At 37.7% G+C, this 19894-nt stretch overlaps 1 protein-coding gene and 1 long non-coding RNA gene across 2 annotated transcripts in view; one reads left to right on the forward strand and one right to left on the reverse strand.

The window, feature by feature from the left end:
- LOC147021230 (uncharacterized) overlaps positions 1-3487 on the forward strand; it is a 39990-nt gene extending 36503 nt beyond the window's left edge. The window contains exons 2-3 of the long non-coding RNA XR_015061337.1: positions 1025-1131; positions 1639-3487. This is a non-coding gene — a long non-coding RNA (uncharacterized LOC147021230). The remainder of the gene's footprint in view (positions 1-1024; positions 1132-1638) is intronic.
- Positions 1-19894, reverse strand: part of LOC147021231 (uncharacterized) — a 67005-nt gene that overhangs the window by 11169 nt on the left and 35942 nt on the right. The window contains 1 exon segment of the mRNA XM_085893667.1: positions 3483-3915. Coding sequence (XP_085749793.1) covers positions 3483-3915 — 433 coding nt within the window.

Here is a 19894-nt window from a genome sequence, read left to right on the forward strand (position 1 = left end):
GCCACGGGCAAGGTGTTCGAGATAGAGCAAAATGGTTTCAAGACTTTAGGTGGGGAATGACCTCAAGATTATGCATAAAAATATTGTCATCATAGCTCTCAAAGTTTGGGCGGTCGTATGATTTTTATGTCAAAATTTGAAATTTTCTAAGTTTGTGACCTTGTGACCTTGACCTTGGGAGGAAAATGAAAAATCGAGCTCCGTGGGGCTATGCGGGTGCCATTGGGCTAACCAAATATCGAAACACCTGCCAGATTCGACAAACCTCTCAGAGAAGATGGATTTTTGTGTCAAAATTCGCAATTTTCTAAGTTTGTGACCTAGTGACCTTAACCTTGGGAGGAAAATGAAAAATCGAGCTCCGTGGGGCTATGCAGGTGCCATTGGGCTAACCAAATACCGAAACCCCCAGCCAGATTCGACAAACCCCTCGGAGAAGATAATTTATGTCAAAATTCGCAATTTTCCAAGTTCGTGACCTTGTGACCTTGACCTTGGGATGAAAATGAAAAATCGAGCTCCGTGGGGCTATGCAGGTGCCATTTGGCTAACCAAATACTGAAACCCCTGTCAGATTCGACAAACACCCTAGGAGAAGATGCAAATTGAAATTGGCTCCCTCCTAAAAACACATGTTTTTTGGGCGTGGCTCTGCCCATAAAGGGCGCACCACGCCCATTCTCAGGAAAACACAACTCGATCATGATATAAACATCCCACCAAAATTTTATCAGAATCGGATCAAAACCCACGGAGCTATGCTCGGGACAGACAGACAGTAAGGCAGACATACATACATACAGACAGACACACACACAACAATAACGAATATTGTGGTCACTTATTTTTTTCATGAAAATATTTTTTCGTGAGTTGTTTCATATGCAGCCTGTGGTTGCTGGTTACATCATTTTCTATAAGCGCACCTGTGCCGCTGATGCATGCTACCAGTCAGCTGGTCCTCATTTTGCCAACCTCTGAAAGATGACAGGTTGAGTAAACCCACTTCGTGTTACTTCTGCAGGGGCTTGAACGGCACAACAAGGGCTTGAACTCAAGACCCGATGATCATAAGCCATCAGCTCACATGTTAAGACAACACCAGGCTGGAAAGGAGATGAAAGGTTTCTGGTAAGTGCCACACGTTGACTTCTGGAGTAGAGGAGTCAGCAAGCCATGTGTGGAGTTGGCCTTGTTTGTCATAAGCAGAGAGTTTTCAGAGTAAGGCAGGACTGTATCAAAAGCTTGAGATAGGTTCAGAGAGACGGCTCTAATCTCTTGTCTGACATCGAGAGCCTGCATCCATTGCTGGGTGAGTAGAAGCAGCATGCCCAAGGTGGAGTGACCTGGTCTGAAACCAAATTGGTGTGCTGCGGTGAGGTTGTTTGATGTGGAAATCATGGCCGTTTACCAGTCAGATATGGAAAATTGGAAAACACCAAAGTAGTTGCTTTGCAACTTTGCAACGCTGAATCAAGTACTGTCGAGTACCCCGAGCGGTGTGGATGCCACGGTTCTAATTGATCATGTCGAAACATGTATTAAGGAGCTGTGGGAAAAGGGAACACATGAAAGATTTTAGATTTAATGAAAATCGAAAATAATGAAAGATTACAATCACTGTGTGCATGTTTTCAGTGGCACAGCACTTCATGAAATGTTGACAGTACGTTGAAAGAAATGAGGAGTTGGGAAGGTAATGACAAGCCACCCAGTATCAGCATTGCCAAGCAGCCAAGGACCTTCCTTCAGGCAAAGTATACAATCAATCAATCAACTCAAGCTGTTTATTTTTCTTTTTTTCCAACTCACAATTGTTATCTTCTCGAATTCTCGACTATGTTGATGGTGTGCAGTTCTGGTGTGGAAGGCTGGCGTGCCTCCATTTATCTTTTTCACTTTTCTTCTTCCACTTTTCAAATTTCTCCATTCTGTCTGTCAATACCTCTGTTTATTCTACTTAAACAGTCTAGTCTATGTACCTCAAATTAGGCAATCAGTGTGAACCTTTACTTGGGCATTGCACTTCATTTTGCCTTGGTTTCTGTGATATGTTAAAGGTTAAATCAATTGCCTGATTAAAATATGCTCATTCTGACATGTTGGAAGAACAGCAAAAAGCATCAAGTAATATAATCTTCATTTTGCATGAAGAGAAAGACAGCTTAATTGGAAAACGAACACATTCCGCCTCATGCGCAATTAGCACAGGTTCGGTGCGCAGCGCACAAGGGATACAAAATGGCTTGCAATTGAAAGTTGTTGCAACTCCTTGTGTATAGGGACTCTATTGCAAACAGCCCCCCCCCCGTTTCCCACCTCTGCAATATTCCGTAATATTTGGATAAACATCCCCACTACAACCCTCAAGTGATATGCCCATTGAAGAAAACACTTCTTCCTTTAAAAGCCTTTGTAAATGTTTTGAAATGCTTCTCTTCCCTCGTTTATCTGGCATGAGCACCCCGTGTGTTATTCTTCATCATGATTTATTATTCCTTCCTCCTCCTCCTCCCCCTCCTCCTTCACTTCTTCTCCTTCTCCTCTTCAACAGAAGCATATTTTGTAAACATGTCTCTCACAGAAATGCTGGTTCTGTCATCCATCCTCCGGTTGCTACAGCTCGACCTTACTCCGTGCATGAAACAAAAATGTCATCCGCCCATCCCACGATGTTTAGCTCAGAAAGTTAAATATGGGAATCTATGGAAGGTGTTTGTCAAGGTTGTCTCCACACAGCAATCAAATCCCATTCATGTTGTTTTGCAGTGTCAAACTACTGTGTGTCGGTGCTCTCCCAAACAACGACTGCAAGCCCACACCCTTCTACATGTTCCCCTCTTCAACAACCCTCCACTACATGTCCCCAATTCTGCATCCCCCTCAACCCACCCTCTCCAAGCTCTCCCCCCCCCTAACCACTCACTTCCTCACTAATCCTGCCACTCTCAGGTTACCCCTCATCTCACCCCCTCCCACATTCCACCCATCCCACCACCTCACACTCACACCTTCTCAGCGAATGCCCCACTCCCCAGTCCCTGACCCTGCAAGTGTCCCACCTTCCCAACAACTTCTCCCCTGTCCATCACTGTGTGTACCTCAAACATCTGAGGCCTCCGCTCCATCCTGACAGATTTCTCAATCCAGGCTGCAACTTACAGGCCAAATATTATCTCTTCAGCAGAATGCTTTCTCCCATAGGATGTCCTTCACACTGTCAATGCCGATTTGAGGGGTAAACAAACTACTTCCTGCATGCGGACAACTTAAATGTGCTGTTAAATATGGAACACTTTGTAATTTGTGATTCAGAAGAAAAAACAATGCCTATATATCAAGAATCTAAACATCTCCAACAATTCCAAGTTGTTCCAAAAGAGACCATCTACACATACGTTACAAGAAAGAAAAACAAGACATTAATGGTTGAACATCAAGGTATTTCTTGACATGCTGGGGTGTATAAAACAGTGACGTACCAGACTTGGGTGTTAATCCATCATCCTGATCGTGGAGGTTGCAGACATCACTGAAACCGATTCCCCGGAAACCAGGAACATTTTCCAGCTGTACATTTTGGAATCCACTAAACTTTTGGCAGAAACTGGAAAGTTCTCGAATAACATTCTCCAAGTTGACGAATAGACTTCCCAACAGAGAAGAGCCTGCAAGCTGGACAACCTGCGGCTTCAAAAAAGATTTTACAAATTTACAGAAGTCAGCATACATTGCAAATTTGAATTTCTCTTTGGAGAGAGAGAGGAGCTCTGTTCGCAATGAATCGGAGTCTGTACAAGCTCGTAGAACGTTCCGATTCTCAATCCCAAGTATAATGATCACTGCTTGGGCTGTTTCTGCTCTCAGACCTTGTGATTGGAGCCATTCCAAGAAGTTGTCCATTTCAACGATGACCTGTAAGGGACACAATGCTAATGTGAACAAAGGAAAGGATATCAATGTTATTTTATTTACTCTATTTTATCTCATTGCAGGGTTTTACAGACAGTTTGTTCACCCCATGTGGGCTGACAGGATGGCCTTGAGGTCAGCACACTTGCCCCAGAGTTGCCCAGCTTGGGTTTGAATCCTGATGCAGCTATAAACTGTAACTGTGGCATTTCACAGATAGGGAAAGGGATCAATGTGTGTGCCGTCCATCAGATGAACGTTCAACTGAACATTCCCTCTCACAGCATTAGTTGGTGGACATTAAAGATCCCATGGCATCTTTCTCGAAGAGTAGGCCAGCTATCACTGGCACGCTGGCCAAATTCCACATTTCTTCTCCAATTTATAGGGGGCACTACAGCAGCGGCACAGCCACACTCACAGCATTGATGCAACCAGTAGCAACTGCAAACAAAATAAAAAATGAAAGTGCCCCCCCACCCCACCGCTCACCTCCACTTTCCCACCTCTCATTATTGTTTCATCAATGAGCACATAATCAATGTCCATAGATGAAAAGGTAATGCATCAACAGTAACACCATGGTTTCACAAAACAAGAAAAAGAGCTATCAGCGATTGCAGACCCTCGCCAGGACTTTTGAGTCGTGCATTTATATAGGTTTTTGGGTAAATCCAATATGGCTGCCAAACCATGTGAACAATGACATCATGTGTGTGAACCTTTTGTTCCTCATAAAAAGGCGGTCATATGTGTAAAGTTTCGTCTCGATCTGTTCAGCCATTTCAGAGAAGATTTCTGAAGGTTTTTATTAAAATAAAATAAAATCAAGATGGCTGCCGAATCACGTGAATGATGACATCAATTTTTTTTTCTTCTGTGGATCATTTTATCACTCGATGACCCTCAAAAACTTTCATACCTATCGGATGTGGCGTTCTACATATGCAATTATGATGTCATATTGAAGGCACCCACAGCATCATAAAAAAAACAACACACTCATTCCCCAAGAGGAGTCTTTGCTATGTGCCAAGTTTCAATTTTTCCTTGGTGCAGTTTCAGAGATACTGAGGTCCAAATTTTTTTACGTTTTTACAATATGGCTGCCACACCACATGACCTATGATGTCATAATTATCACTACGACATTCCATGTGAGCAGTCACACCAATGGTGAAAACCGTCTCAATCTGACAAGCAGTAGCGGAGAAAAACACGAAAGTTCTGTGCGAACAAACGCAATACCCTCTCATATGGTGAGGGCAACAAGCAGAAAGCCATGGTTGGGAAGAACCTCTTATTCCTTTTCTTCTTCCTCATTTCCTTTTCATGGACACCCAGCAGGACTAAATACAAATCCTGCCAAAGGGAAGGGGAGCTCCTTGTGAGCCAACGGCCATCCATATGTGGTGCCAACAGAAGAGTCTGGGAAGGATTTATTTAATCTGAATAGTGGTGTTAGTGGAACACAGGCATGATTGACCAAATTTCCTTGTTAATAAACCTGTTATATCTTCATGGCGGGCTCACCCAAAGCCAACCACCCCAAGCAGTCACCTGGGTCACTGCCACTAAATCCAGACCTGGTCCCACAAACTCGATATAACAATAGGCTAATGCTGTCTGTCTGTCCCATTCTGAATCACAGAAACGCTCCTTGGAGAGAAAAAAACATGAAATAAAACTTGCTTCAAATTAATCCAAACCTGCAGGAAAACTACAATTTCTTTTCAATAAAATAACAAATTTTAACCAGGGTGGTGTATAAGGCAAAACACCGCTTCTTCGATCGCTCATGATATATATTTTTTTGTTTTAAGAAATATGCCGCGATATCTTTGCTGTTAAATATGATGATTTCCGAATGTTACACGAAACATCTGTGTGTACAATAAAATGCTGGTTCATCCATCCGTTTGTGTGTAACATTCCTTGCACCTGTGAAAGACATCATTAGACCACCACGTTGGTCAGGTCAAAGGAGTCGACAGGGTATTAAATGGTGTTGAGAGAAAAAGATTGCAGCAAACATACGCTGAATGTAACAAAAGCACACTTGGTAAACCAAGCACAGCATGCCAAGTCTGAACATCATATCATATCTCTCACTGGAGGTGAGGTTTCAGGAATATACTCTAAGTCTAAGCAGGATGAAGATCACTCAAACTCAAATAGTGCCAGCAAGGCAGCAACAGAGGAGATGGATGAAAGGGAAAGAAAAAAAAAAACAACAACTTAGTTGTCTTTAACCTTCCTGAATCTTCTGGAAATACTCCCAAACATTGGCAGGAAGCAGACTTGAAGTCTGTTGCACAATTGATAGAGATAGGAACAAAGGTAGAAGGAAGATACACAAACAAGGTCATAAAGCTGGGGGGGGGGGGTATCGAATAGAACAGAAACATCGGAGCCTATAGTAGCAATTGTTGAGCTAAAAGATTCATCAATGAAGAAAAAAGCCTGGTGTTGGTTTAACGGTTAAGGTGGCTGACTTAAGATCTTAAGGTCTTGAGTTTGAGTCCCTGTCAGCCATCAAGTTAACACCAGGTGGGGATGATTTAGTCTGTCATCCTTCCAGGAATGCTAAAATGAGTACCATTGTGCTGGTAATAGAGGGCACTGCAGGAGCAGCACAGCTGTGCCCCCAGAAAATGACGCAACCAGCAGCCACAGGCTGTACATGATAGCTAGCAAGCTTGGTCGGACAGCCAATTCTAGGAAGTCTGGGTCATTCCATTACAAAACAAGAAAAAAGAAGCTGGAAGGTGGTGATCTTTCTGTTTGTAATATATTATTGACCACCCTGAGAACTTTAATTATTTCTCAGATCCAGATTTCTCAGATTTCTCAAAGTTGCAATATTCGCTCGCTTACGCTCACTCATATTTCTCCTTTTCAAACTGGTACACATTACTTCGTCATAGCGCTCCCCTTTGACACTACTCCCCCTGCCGGGGGCTGGGCTTCGCCCCTTTCATGGGATCATTTCTTTAATCAAATTGAGTAGTCATAATAAGAGTATGTTTTTTCAGAAATAACTTAATTTATTCATAAGTTAAAAAAAAATGCAGCGGTAGCCCGTTAAAACCCCCCAACCCCATTTATTATTAATACTTATACTTTAAACCCATAAGCTTACAGATTTATTCCATCACTCATGATATATCTTTTATCATCAAATGCTGTTAGAGCTTTCTTACCAACAGTCTCTGAGAAAATTTCGTGTTTATAATTTTGAATAAGATTTATCTCTCAATAAACATCCTTTCTCTTCCGTATACATTCAAGGTAATGTTGAAAGTTCATGGTCTCTTTTAATACACTCTTCTTTAGACCTTTAACTTTCTTTTAACATTTGAATTCATTTAATCCTCTTGTTCAGTATTTATAAGCATATGCCTTTGATCTAACACCAACAACTACACTTAGTATATTTTCACTGAAAATCATCTTTAAATTTTCCAACAACCTTTTTATTCTTATTTGAAAAGGGTGGATTATTAGAATCATAATTACTTGTATAATAAATATATTCATCTTCTTTCATATCCTTATAAAGGTCATCTGGAGTTATCTCCAGTATGAAGCTATCGGTATCCATATATAGCAATACAATATTCTCACCATAACTTTTCTTTTGATTATTATAAAAGTAATCATACATTAAATACTTTGAAAGATCCAAAACAGATGTTCCCACATAAATCGGTTTACCGATCTTTATAGCGAATGCAGTGAGCTTCATACTTAACGCGTGCACACGAGAGAATAGGAAACAACAACAATAACAACACAGTACCCCTGGCTATTTGAAATCCGTGTCATTGGATATGACCTTTGGCTTCCGGTTGTTTTTAAACGCTGTGCGGTGTATAAACACGATTGGGTTTTATTTCTATCTTGTGAATATTACTTAACGCGTGCACATGAGAGAAAAGGAAACAACACAAACAACACAATACCCTGGCAATTGTGAATCCGTGTCGTTAGCTATGACCCTTTTGCTTCCGTTTTTTTTTTTTTGCTTCTGGTTTTTTTGTTTCCGGTTTTTGTCATGGGGAATGATGCATGCCGGGAGATAAAGGCATCGTCCGAGACATGAAAGACCCAAATAATATCAGACATGGTGTATATTTCCTCCACTGATTTTAATAAAGATATCTCCCGCATCATCAAAAAATAATTTTTAATCGTGATTTACGTTATTTGATCGCTGATCCCGAATCCAGGCCGAAGTAACCGGAAATTGCGTATACAGTTTTGAACAACTTATCGGTAATGTCAGAAGCGAATGTAAGAAGAATACTACGTTCGCTTCTGGTATTTATTTTTTTAGATGAGATCCTGTTCTTGGCGGTGTAGTTGCCATTGTGAAGGTAATGTTGAGGAATTTTTTTTTTCAGATGAGATCCTGTTCTAGGCTGTGTAGTTGTTGTTGTGAAGGTAATGTTGAGGTATAATGTTGAGGTAATATTAATTTTTTTAGATGAGATGCTGTTCTAAGCGGTGTAGTTGTCGTTGTGAAGGTAATGTTGAGGATTTTTTTTTTCAGATGTGATCCTGTTCTAGGCGGTGTAGTTGTTGTTGTGAAGGTAATGTTGAGGTGTAATGTTGAGGTAATATTAATTTTTTTGGATGAGATCCTGTTCTAGGCGGTGTAGTTGTTGTGAAGGTAATGTTGAGGACTTTTTTTTTAGATGAGATCCTGTTCTCGGTGGTGTAGTTGTTGTTGTGAAGGTAATATTACGGTAATATTAATTTTTTCATTGCAAAAAGACTGTTTAATTTGATATATTTTAGAAGCGAATGTAAGAAGAATTCTACGTTCGCTTCTAGGCTTTGCCTATTCCATATTACTCTCTTGATTCAAATGAACAGCACAAAAATTATCTGTAAATATTTGTACTCTTTTAAAGCTTGGTTTATTTATCAACTTCTCCGCCTGCTCCCAAGTTGTAGCAAGTCTTACATTTTGTCTCCTCCTTATATTTTCCATTGTTTTACCAAATACATAATTATTCATCAACTTATAAAAGTCCTTCTCAAAATCATTATTAGCCTTTGTTTTCATCCTCATATTATAATCAATATATTGACCTAACCAATGACTTTGACTAAACTTTAGTGCCCCATGTACCTTTTTAACTTGTAGTCCTGCTTCTATAAATTGCTTTAGATTTCTTTGATGTAAAACATACTTCTCTTTATCAAACAATGTTGTTCGTAATCTAGTTGTCGGAAGAGAGAGATATATATATATATATATATATATATATATATATATATATATATATATATATATATATATATATATATATATATATATATATATATATATATATATATATAAACTCATTTGAAGAACTAAAGAAATGTTGTTGATAACCACCAAATATCTCTTGATCGGGGATCTCTTTTTCAGCTCCATAAGGAAGGTCTTTATGTTTGTTATGAATTTTTCGAGGATTATTATTACATGCCCTAGTAAGCCATACTTATCAAATTTTACCTGAAAAGTGGGTAAATTTGGTGGCCATTTTGATTTTTTGCATTTTACCAACCTAAGACATCATCCTAGGTCAAAAATGTCAACGGATTCGTGATCAGCATGAAAAATGGCCATAAAAACACTCCTTTCAACGGTACAACAGAGAAAAAGTCGATGTGTGCCCAACCCTACCATCAGGAGAAATATGCAAGGAGAAATTTGTATTTTTTTCAACAACCTGAAAGATGTAAATCTTGATGAAATAAAGCATGTTAATATATCAGGTGAAATGACATTTCGTTCAGTAGTAGTTAAGGACCATTTTGAAATTACCTTCAATATAAAAAATGTCGTAGTTGAATCTGTTAATGAAAAAAAGTATCTGGATATCGATGGTAATGTTTTTTCTACGAATTAAATACGAGTCATTTTTCAAGAGAAGATTTTGAAGATTATGAGAGTGATGATAGTATCTCTATTGGAACAGAAGACAGTTATGATACCAAGAGTTTGTGTTCAAACGATAGTTATGAAAGTAGTTTTATAGATGATTGTGAAAGCACCAATGAAAGTACCGAAGATGATACCGAAGATGATACCGAAGATGAATTTTGTATGAAGTAAAGTTTTACTTTATAAATATGAAGAGTATACTAGATCTTGAGCCTCTTGAATTCCAAGATTCTCCATGTGACAAATTTGAGAAATGTCCTGCATGTGATAGAGTGGGATTAAACACAAAGTCAGAAGCCCATAAACAATGTATATTCTGTGATTATCTTCGAATTAATGAAAATAAAAAAATATAAAAAGGAACACAACTGTTTCAAAATTACACTAAAAATGAATTACTTTACAAGATTAACAAGAGAAATTAATGTTAAGTACGAGGTTGATAATACACCTACCTTTTCTTACCAGAGAGGAGACCGATCAAATTATGGTAATGTTTCATGGATTGATGATGAATATTATTAACGATTGCCATTTTCAGGGAAATATCAACACAATATATTGTATAAATAACATAATGGATTATCTTGAAATTAAACTTCAACTCAGGATAAAATATACCATCAGAGATGGGGAATCCCCCACCATTGAATGAAAAAGGTCATACATATTCCAGATAATGAGGGAGGTGAATTGGAAACAAGACACCATTTGGTCATCATCTCAAAAAAGTTCCCCAGGGGTGAGGAACGTAGTAACCAAAAATAATTGAAATCAGATAAGCGGTTTTCCATTTATTACAAAAAACTTTTTTCAAGATGGCCACCCCAGTCGGCCATCTTGGATCCGGCCACGCCCAAAATCAATAGGGTTCTTCCTTTTCAGGTGGTACATGTGTGACTCAAATTTCAAATCGATATGGCGAAAAAAACATTTTTTTGAAGATGGCCGCCCCAGTCGGCCATTTTGGATCCGGCCACGCCCAAAATCAACAACCTTCTTCCTTTTCAGGTGGTACGTGTGTGACCCAAATTTCAAATCGATATGGCGAACAGTTTATGAGTTATCGCACTCACAGCTATAAATGTTGACGCCGGGACGAACGGACGGACGGACAGCCGGACGACCTGGGTGACAATAAAACATAGAGTTTCGAAAAAAGCCAATAAAAATTAATTAATTCATTAATTTTCCAAATATATTAATGAATGATGTTTTTTTACCCATTTGAGAACATAAGATAAAATTCAACAACCATAAACATCTTCCAAATTCATGAAGATGTCTCATTGCTGGTTCAAGCGGATGTGGAAAAACCTGCCTGCTTTTGAAGATGCTCCTCCCTCCCAACTTTTTAGATTTTGATAATTTAACAATTTTCACAAAGTCAAGTTTTCAACCAGACGACCAACTACTCTCACAAGGTTTTAATGCTGGTCTTCAAAAAGAAGGCATAATTGGTTGATTTAAACTTCAAAAGAAATGAAATTATAACATTGAAGATAGAATTAAACTATTTTGTAATGCACAGAAATATAAAAAGAAATCAAAACCTATAGCTTGTATTCCTAGTGATAATATGGATGATATACCTTCACCTCAACATTTGGATAAATTAAAAAAAGAATCTCGTTATCTTTGATGATTGTGTTAATGAGAGAAACCAAACGGTTATGGATAGTTATTACACAAGAGGGAGACATTCTTCTTGTAATTGTATTAATCTTTGTCAATCAAACTTTCAACTCCCTCGTAGCTCAATACGAAATAATGCTCATACTTTTATTTTATTAAAGTTAAATTCAATAGATATAGTCCAGCAGATATGTGAAATATTCTGGTAGTTTTGTGCCTTTGATGATACAAGCATGAAATTTGGTACACAGTTATAGCATACCTTTAGGAAACATTTTGGATATAGGGACATATAAACATAAATATATAATATAAACAATTTTTGGAGAGACAATTATTGTTCTATGTAGTGTAGTAAAAAAAGAATTTGTGGCGAAAATGAAACACACGGCTGGAAAATATAAATACATTGTTGTGAAACAAGATGACATACTGAGGTATATAATAAGTATTTTATAAACAATCACAAACATAAATGAAAGTTGTTATTATCAATCTTGTGGGTGGATCTGCTTCTGGAAAAAAACTTTCATAAATCGAAGTTGTTGAATGGTGAAAATGAAAAGATTACATGTTTTAAAAAAAACATCCTGTGATACGTATTGTATCTACAACCACCAGAGTAGTGCGACCAGGAGAAGTAGAAGGTGAAGATTATTACAACATTTCAATGGAGGAACATATGCGATTGAGGAACGAAGGACAAATATTTGAGGAGGTCTTTCTTGGTGCAACAAAATATTCACATTGTAAGAGTGAGTGAAATAAACTAAAATCTGGTGGTCTTGAGTTATTAGAAACTAATCCAGAAGGAATGACACAAATGATTAAACATCTGAGTGGTAATGGAGTTAAGATTTTAACATTCGGTTTTGATGTTGATGAAGAAACTCAACGCAAACGGATGAAAAGCAGAGGTACAAGTAGAGGTGAAGAAGAAATTACAACTCGTATTAATTCTAATAAAGAATCTGATGACAAATTTAAAGAAAATAATTTATTTGAACAGTTCTATTTAATGATGAAGGAGAGGATAATTTCCCTATTGACCTGTACAATTCATTAAATATTTTCCAATAAATAAATGGATGCGAAAGAACGAGCAAGAAGATTTAAGGAACATTAAGAGTTGGTTTCAAAAGTTGTAAAACAAGAGAAACTAACACGTGAAGAAGCATTTGAAAGAAAACAAGATAAAAAATTTTAACCACTTTACAAAAACAACAACTCCCCAACAAATGTCTACAGTTCCAATGATGGAATACACCCCTAAAAAACTTCAAATGACAAAAGATTTTCATCATATGACGGAGCAAGAACTCAAAGACTTCAGAGAATTAGAAGATGAAGGATTATTTCAACAACTGGAAGAGATAAATCAACCCCCTGATTATGTTGTCAATGCTCTCCAAAACAATGAATATTCAACAGATCAAAAACCATAGCAGGTCTCATTCCAACAGAACAAGCAGCAATATTCCATATTCCATCTTGTTCAAGAATAGGATGAATTAAGGTTCTTGAGTTCTGTTGAACCACCTGTTAAATTAACTCCGAGATTAATGTTTCTTCTTACAAAAGATGGAAGACAGGGTTCAACTGTGAGGGATGAATCAAGTTATTTCCATTAAGTATTGAATGTAAAAAAATGAGGATGATAGAGCATATATTGATTTACTAAACCCGCTTGATTATGGAGTTTCTGTTGCCAGTAAAGGAAGGAAGAATGAAAAAGAGAAACACATTATTGAGGCTTTAAGTAGGCTTGGTTCAGGTGTTAGGTTTCTTCCAAATGACCCATCACAATTAGTTAATAGACTGTTTTTGTTGTTGGGGAGTAAGAAGGCTGGAAATAATTGTTTAAATGAAGCATCAGCCATGTTACACCAGTTATTGAACATGAACATATTTAATAAATGTCAATCCAAAGATATTTTATCCAATTTTAAATAAGATGAGAAGTACAATCCTTAGTTTTAATTTCACAACGAGTGATCACACATCTTCTTTCCCATACCCACTACAACTTGAAGCAACAAAACAATATGAGGCGTCTATTGTCGATGCAAACTTATAATACCTTGTTTAATATTACCGAGAAAAATGACAACTTTAGTTACAATCCGGGAAGCAGCAACAAACTATAATAGTTTCACACGGAGCATATGAGATTTCTCAAATATCTTCCGAAATTGCTCGCCTTATGAAAGAACGTGGTGATGAACCAAAAAATATTGCTATAGATATTCAAAAATATACTTCAAAATCAACGATTAAACTTAAAAATAACTGCAAGGTTGATTTCACAATTGATAACTCATTTAGAGAGTTGTTGGGTTTCTCCTACAAAAAGATTGAAACTAATAGGACGTTTTAGCGTGATAATGTCATTCAAATATCCTCAGGCATAAATTCGGTATTCTCTCTATCGAGTGCAGCCTGTGGCTGCTGGTTGCATTATTGGTTGGGAAGTGGCTATGCCGCTGATGCAGTGTCCCCCTTACCAAAAAGTTAATCTTGAACATTTTATATCATTTACAATCAGTGCATATGATCAGAGATGTCTTAGAAACTATAAAGGACCCGTCTTTGGTTCACAAGACAATATGGTTATCAGCAACATATTGGGCCGAGGTAATGGCTTTGTTAGTGTGGAACACCACATTTGTGTTTGTATTCTGTAATTTTATGCCCTACAACAGAAGATTGTGTTTCATTTTCACCTTTGACTCATTCATCATATTGCACATGATTAACCATCTTGCGACTGTTTTATTGGTTTATATTGTGTAATACGGGTGTTTGATACCTTCACATGTGCATTAAGTATCCAAATCCCTGAAATTCTGTATTTTTTGAGAAATTACAGGGAAAAAACATCAATCTTGTTCATGAACATGCTATCATTTACCTTTGCTTGATTCTTGGAAAGTATTCTTCAATAACAACAGGTAAAATATCATAAAATTTACCGAACGACATAAATCCTCCAAATTAGGTATTTTCATTTGGGGGGAGCAAAGGGGGGGGGGTAACATTACCTGCATTACTGATCTTCATATACAACATACAAAAAAGAAATTTAGATTTTTGGATTCCTTAATAAATTTGCTGAACACCCATGTAATTATATTGTTCCACAACATTTATTTACTTTCCACTGTAAATGACAGACAAATACTTTTCTAAAGGCGGTATGATTTATCACACAGGAAATAGACACTGATATATGTGTTACCAATGACGTACCTTTCAACCTTGGCATGTTTAGCACTTTTTGTTGAGAAGCAAATGATCCTAGCAAAAGGTGAGACAAATTTCAATGTTAATGTTTGACTGATAAAAAAAAACATGTTGTTAAGTTGAAGTGGGATGTCTTACCTTGAACTGGCCATTTTGCACAAATACGTATTGAAGGGTAGGCATATAAACGGGGTGAAAACACATAAAAAGCGACTACCGATGCAATGCTATCACATATTTTCTCACTCCAGGGTTATATACCTTGCCAAAAATCACTGTGAGAATTATTGCCCCCAGATAGTACCGACCAACCCTACTGGGTCATGGACGATGAAGCAACCAAGTCTTACCAAAAGGTGTGTGAAAGCAATGGAAATAAAGAACCCATTTTGGATATGGTAGCATTTAAAAAACGTCATACAATCTATGCGATTGACCTGAGTGCTTAAAAGGAAACTATAACGTCTAATCGAGTGGATACTTCCCCTGACATTCGAAGAGGAGAGAGTGAAGAAGTTGATGCATATTGTTTGCTTTTGGAAGAAACAGAATGACAGATCAATAAAAATAATGGTGTTACCATTAGTCTCACAATTTTTTGATAAATAAATGAGAAGTAAAGTGCCAACTGGGGTCTATGTTAATCAAATCAATCTTAATAAACCATTATCTTGTATTCAAATCGAAAGCCTTGTATGATTAACGTTAATACAATTCAGAGAAAAGGACCAGTAAGATTTGATGTCTTGCTCACAAGAGAACAGGTGAAAATCTTGAGCAAAACTGGCTCACTTAAAATTTAAATGTCCAAACCAATGTTGAAGAAATATTCAATAAGAGAGACGAGTGGAGGATTTCTCCCATTTCTAATTCCTATATTTGCTGGTTTAAGGGCGGCTGGAGCATTGACGGATGGTATTTCAGCAGCGGTTAAAACCGCCAACAAAAGGAAGACTCAAATACAGACTCAAAAAGAGTTGGTAAGACATAACAGAGTTGGAGAAGCAAATTAGTGGAAGTGGTGTAATTATAGATTTTGCTGAAAGACTTGAAAGCCGACTTGATAAAGCGAGATTGTTAGTTGGAGATATGCTTTCTTCTACCGCACAAGCAGGTGAAAAATTAACTAAAAGGGGTCATGGATTATATCTTTCTCATAAATAAATGAGCATTGATGAGTGGTTTAAAGAATTTGGAAAGAATACATCTAATTTAAAACTTGACAAATATTGTAAGAAATTAACAACACTGGGGAACAATTTTTTTTATTATTATCTGTTGCATGAGATTTTTCAACTTATTCTATGTATTTTTTCAACACTGATTTCAAATCTGAAATCGGGTTTCCTCTACATGCTCTAGTTTTCATGCAACTTGAAACTTGCGATTTTCGCAAAAAAGGACACCCATTGCTATTTGCACTCAGGATAACTTGAGAACAAGGGGTGCGATTTTGGATTTTAGTGGAAATATACGATGCCTAAACTGTTAAATAACTATAGACCATATTCGTTTTGCTGCTCACGATTTATTTGACATCAATTTTCTTTATCTTTATTCATATATATTCTTTAACTTTATGTTTTTCTTTGTTTTAGATCTGATCATGGCTTCTTCAATAACACATAAATGTGTAAATAATCCTGATGCATTCTGTTATGTACTGTATATATGTGGCTGCTCCACACTACTTCGTCAAAAGCACAATAATATGGAATAGGCAAAGCCTAGAAGCGAACGTAGAATTATTCTTACATTCGCTTCTTAAATATATATCAAATTAAACAGTCTTTTTGCAATGAAAAAATAAATATTACCTTAACATTGCCTTCACAACAACAACTCCACCGCCTAGAACAGAATCTCATCTAAAAAAAATTAATATTACCTCAACATTACCTTCACAACGACAACTACACCACCAAGGACAGGATCTCATCTGAAAAAAAAAATCCTCAACATTAGCTTCACAACGACAACTACACCGCCTAGAACAGGATCTCATCTAAAAAAATTAATATTACCTCAACATTACCTTCACAACGACAACTACACCGCCAAGGACAGGATCTCATCTAAAAACATAAATACTAGATTGAACGTAGAATTATTCTTACATTCGCTTCTGACTTTACCTATAACTTGTTCACAACTGTATACGCAATTTCCGGTTACTTCGGCCTGGATTCGGGATCATTGATCAAACAATGTAAATCACGATAAAAAAATATTTTTTGATGATGCGGGAGATATCTTTATTAAAATCAGTGGAGGAAATATACACCATGTCTGATATTATTTGGGTCTTTCATGTCTCCGACGATGCCTTTATCTCCCGGCATGCATCATTCCCCATGACAAAAACCGGAAACAAAAAAAAACCAGAAGCAAAAAAAAAAAAACCGGAAGCAAAAGGATCATAGCTAACGACACGGATTCAAAATTGCCATGGTATTGTGTTGTTGTTGTTGTTGTTTCCTATTCTCTCATGTGCACGCGTTAAGTAATATTCACAAGATAGAAAATAAAACCCAATCATGTTTATACACCGCACAGCATTTAAAAACAACTGGAAGCAAAAGGTCATAGCCAATGACACGGATTCGAAATCGTCAGTGGTATTGTGTTGTTGCCGTTTCCTATTCTCTCATGTGCACGCGTTAAGTATGAAGCTCACTGCGTTCGCTATAACATCGTTTGTAAGGCGTGCCTATAAAGCCTATTTTGATGTTCCCTTGGCGACCAAGACAAGAAATAGGCTCCTCATATTGTATGTCATAATTGTGAGGAAATGCTTCGTGACTGGACAAAAGGAAAACAAAAGGGTCTGCCTTTTGGAGTTCCCATGGTTTGGTGAGAACCCAAGGACCACATAACTGACTGCTATTTTTGCCTGGTCAACACAAAGGGTGTCGGCAAGAAAAACCGGCAAAAGATCTCCTCTCCTTGGATTCCCTCGGAAATTCGACCTACTCCGCACTCTGAGGAACTCCCCGTTCCAGTCTTTAATAGTTTTGTCTTATCTGAAGATGAAGGCAGCGAACATGATCAGGAAGAGCACGAGGGTCGTGATGATGGGCTTCGAGAAATGTTTTCAGAATCCGAAGCCTCCTCATCTGATACCAAACAGTCATCAGCCCCTCAGCAGTTTAGCCAACCGGAATTGAATGACTTAGTGCATGATTTGGGGCTCTCCAACAATGCAGCTGACGTATTAGCCTCCAGGCTGCAAGAAAACAATCTACTTGACCACTCTGCAAATGTTTCATATTTCCAAAAGCGGGACCAGATCTTTGTCGCCTTTTTCTCAGAAGACAAGCAATTTGTTTACTGCCACAATCTTCTCAGGCAATTAGGTGTTACTTCGTATAATCCAACAGAATGGCGATTATTTCTGGATACCTCTAAGCGCAGCCTCAAGTGTATTCTCTTGCACAATGGCAATGTTTATGGAGCGGTTCCAGTTGGTCACTCAGTGCATTTGCGAGAAGAACATAATGACATAAAATGGTCATTGACTTACTCAAATATCACGAGCATTTTCATCAATACTCAACTGGATCATTTGTGTGGACCTGAAATGGTCAACGTTCTCCTTGGTCAAGAGAAAGGCTTCACAAAGTTTCCCTGCCATCTGTGCATGTGGGACAGCTGAGTTTGAGAGAAACACTGGATCCAGAAGGAGTGGCCCATCCATGAAACTTTGGAAGCAGGCATGCCAAACATTGTGAATGACCCAATCGTCAGCCGAGAGAAGATCATTTTTCCCCCACTGCATATCAAGCTCGGCTTGATGAAACAGTTTGTGAAGGCATTGAGTACTGATGGTGAATGTTTTCAACATATAGTTTCTGCTTTTCCTGCTTTGTCTTTCGAGAAGATCAAAGCAGGTGTGTTCGATGGACCTCAAATTTGTGCCCTTGAGATATGAGGGGAATTTGTATCCTTTGTTGAAACATCCTCAACGTGATGAGGAATTTGTAAGGAAGATGAATGACAAGGAGAGGACAGCGCGGCTGTCTTTCGTCACAGTTATACAAAGCTTTATTGGTAACAAAAAGACAGATAACTATGAGTTTCTGGTTACTAGAATGCTGTTGGCTTTTCGTGATCTTGGGTGCAACATGAGTGTCAAGCTCCATTTCCCGAATAGTCACCTTGATCAATTCCCTGAGAACCTTGGGGCTGTAAGTGAGGAACAGGGAGAACACTTCCATCAGGACCTCATGACGATGGAAGAGCGCTACCAAGGGCGATGGGACAAAAATATGATGGCAGACTACTGCTGGAGCATCAAACGAGATTGCCCTGTGGAAGTCTACAAACGCAAGAGCGACAATAGTGGGGCAACTTAGCTAAATATAGCATAACAATTGTGCATTTTGTGAGGAAAGCACCAAATTTGGCACATTAGTAGCCTATCATATTATGAACAGATTTGGAAATTGGGCCATCTCAAAATTTTTGATGGCAGTGGAAAATGGCTGCCACAGCCATCAGCGGCTGAATTTGAGATGGCCCAATATCCAAATCTGTTCATAATATGTTAGGCTACTAGTGTGCCAAATTTGGTGCTTTCCTCACAAAATGCACAATTGTTATGCTAAGTTGCCCCACAAGTGCAAATTCTAGCCTGAATAGGACCTATTTGAACTTTGCATTCCATCCTTATCAATTGTTCTGAACCACCTATTGTCTTTATGTTGAAATATATGTTCATTTAAATTTGCTTTTAATTCAAATTGTAACTTACAAAATAAATGTTGAAAATGTTGAATTGCAAAATATATGTTTCATATAAATTTGCTTTTAATACAAATTGTAACTTACCAAATAAATGTTGATAATGGTGGATTACAAAAAAAATCTAGAGCTTACAGAAAGAAACTAACTTCATATTTGAATTCAGCACACTCAAATTAGGTAAGATCACGTGCTGGTATCAATGCAACAAAAACTTTGTTCCCCAGTAACAATTGATAATGTGGTTATTTGTATGAGAGATTAATTAACAAACTTGCCTAAATATACAAAGAATATTATTATGAAGTAAGAAGATAATAATGGAAACGGTTCTCATTGGGTTTGTATTTATAATAATCAGGTGAAATATTATTTTGAGAGTTTTGGTATTCCATCACCTGTTGAAGTCATGAAATT

This window comes from Eptatretus burgeri, chromosome 8 (genome assembly GCF_056783735.1).
Source record: "Eptatretus burgeri isolate ZD-2024b chromosome 8, Ebu_testis_v1, whole genome shotgun sequence".
Classification (NCBI taxonomy): Eukaryota; Metazoa; Chordata; class Myxini; order Myxiniformes; family Myxinidae; genus Eptatretus; species Eptatretus burgeri.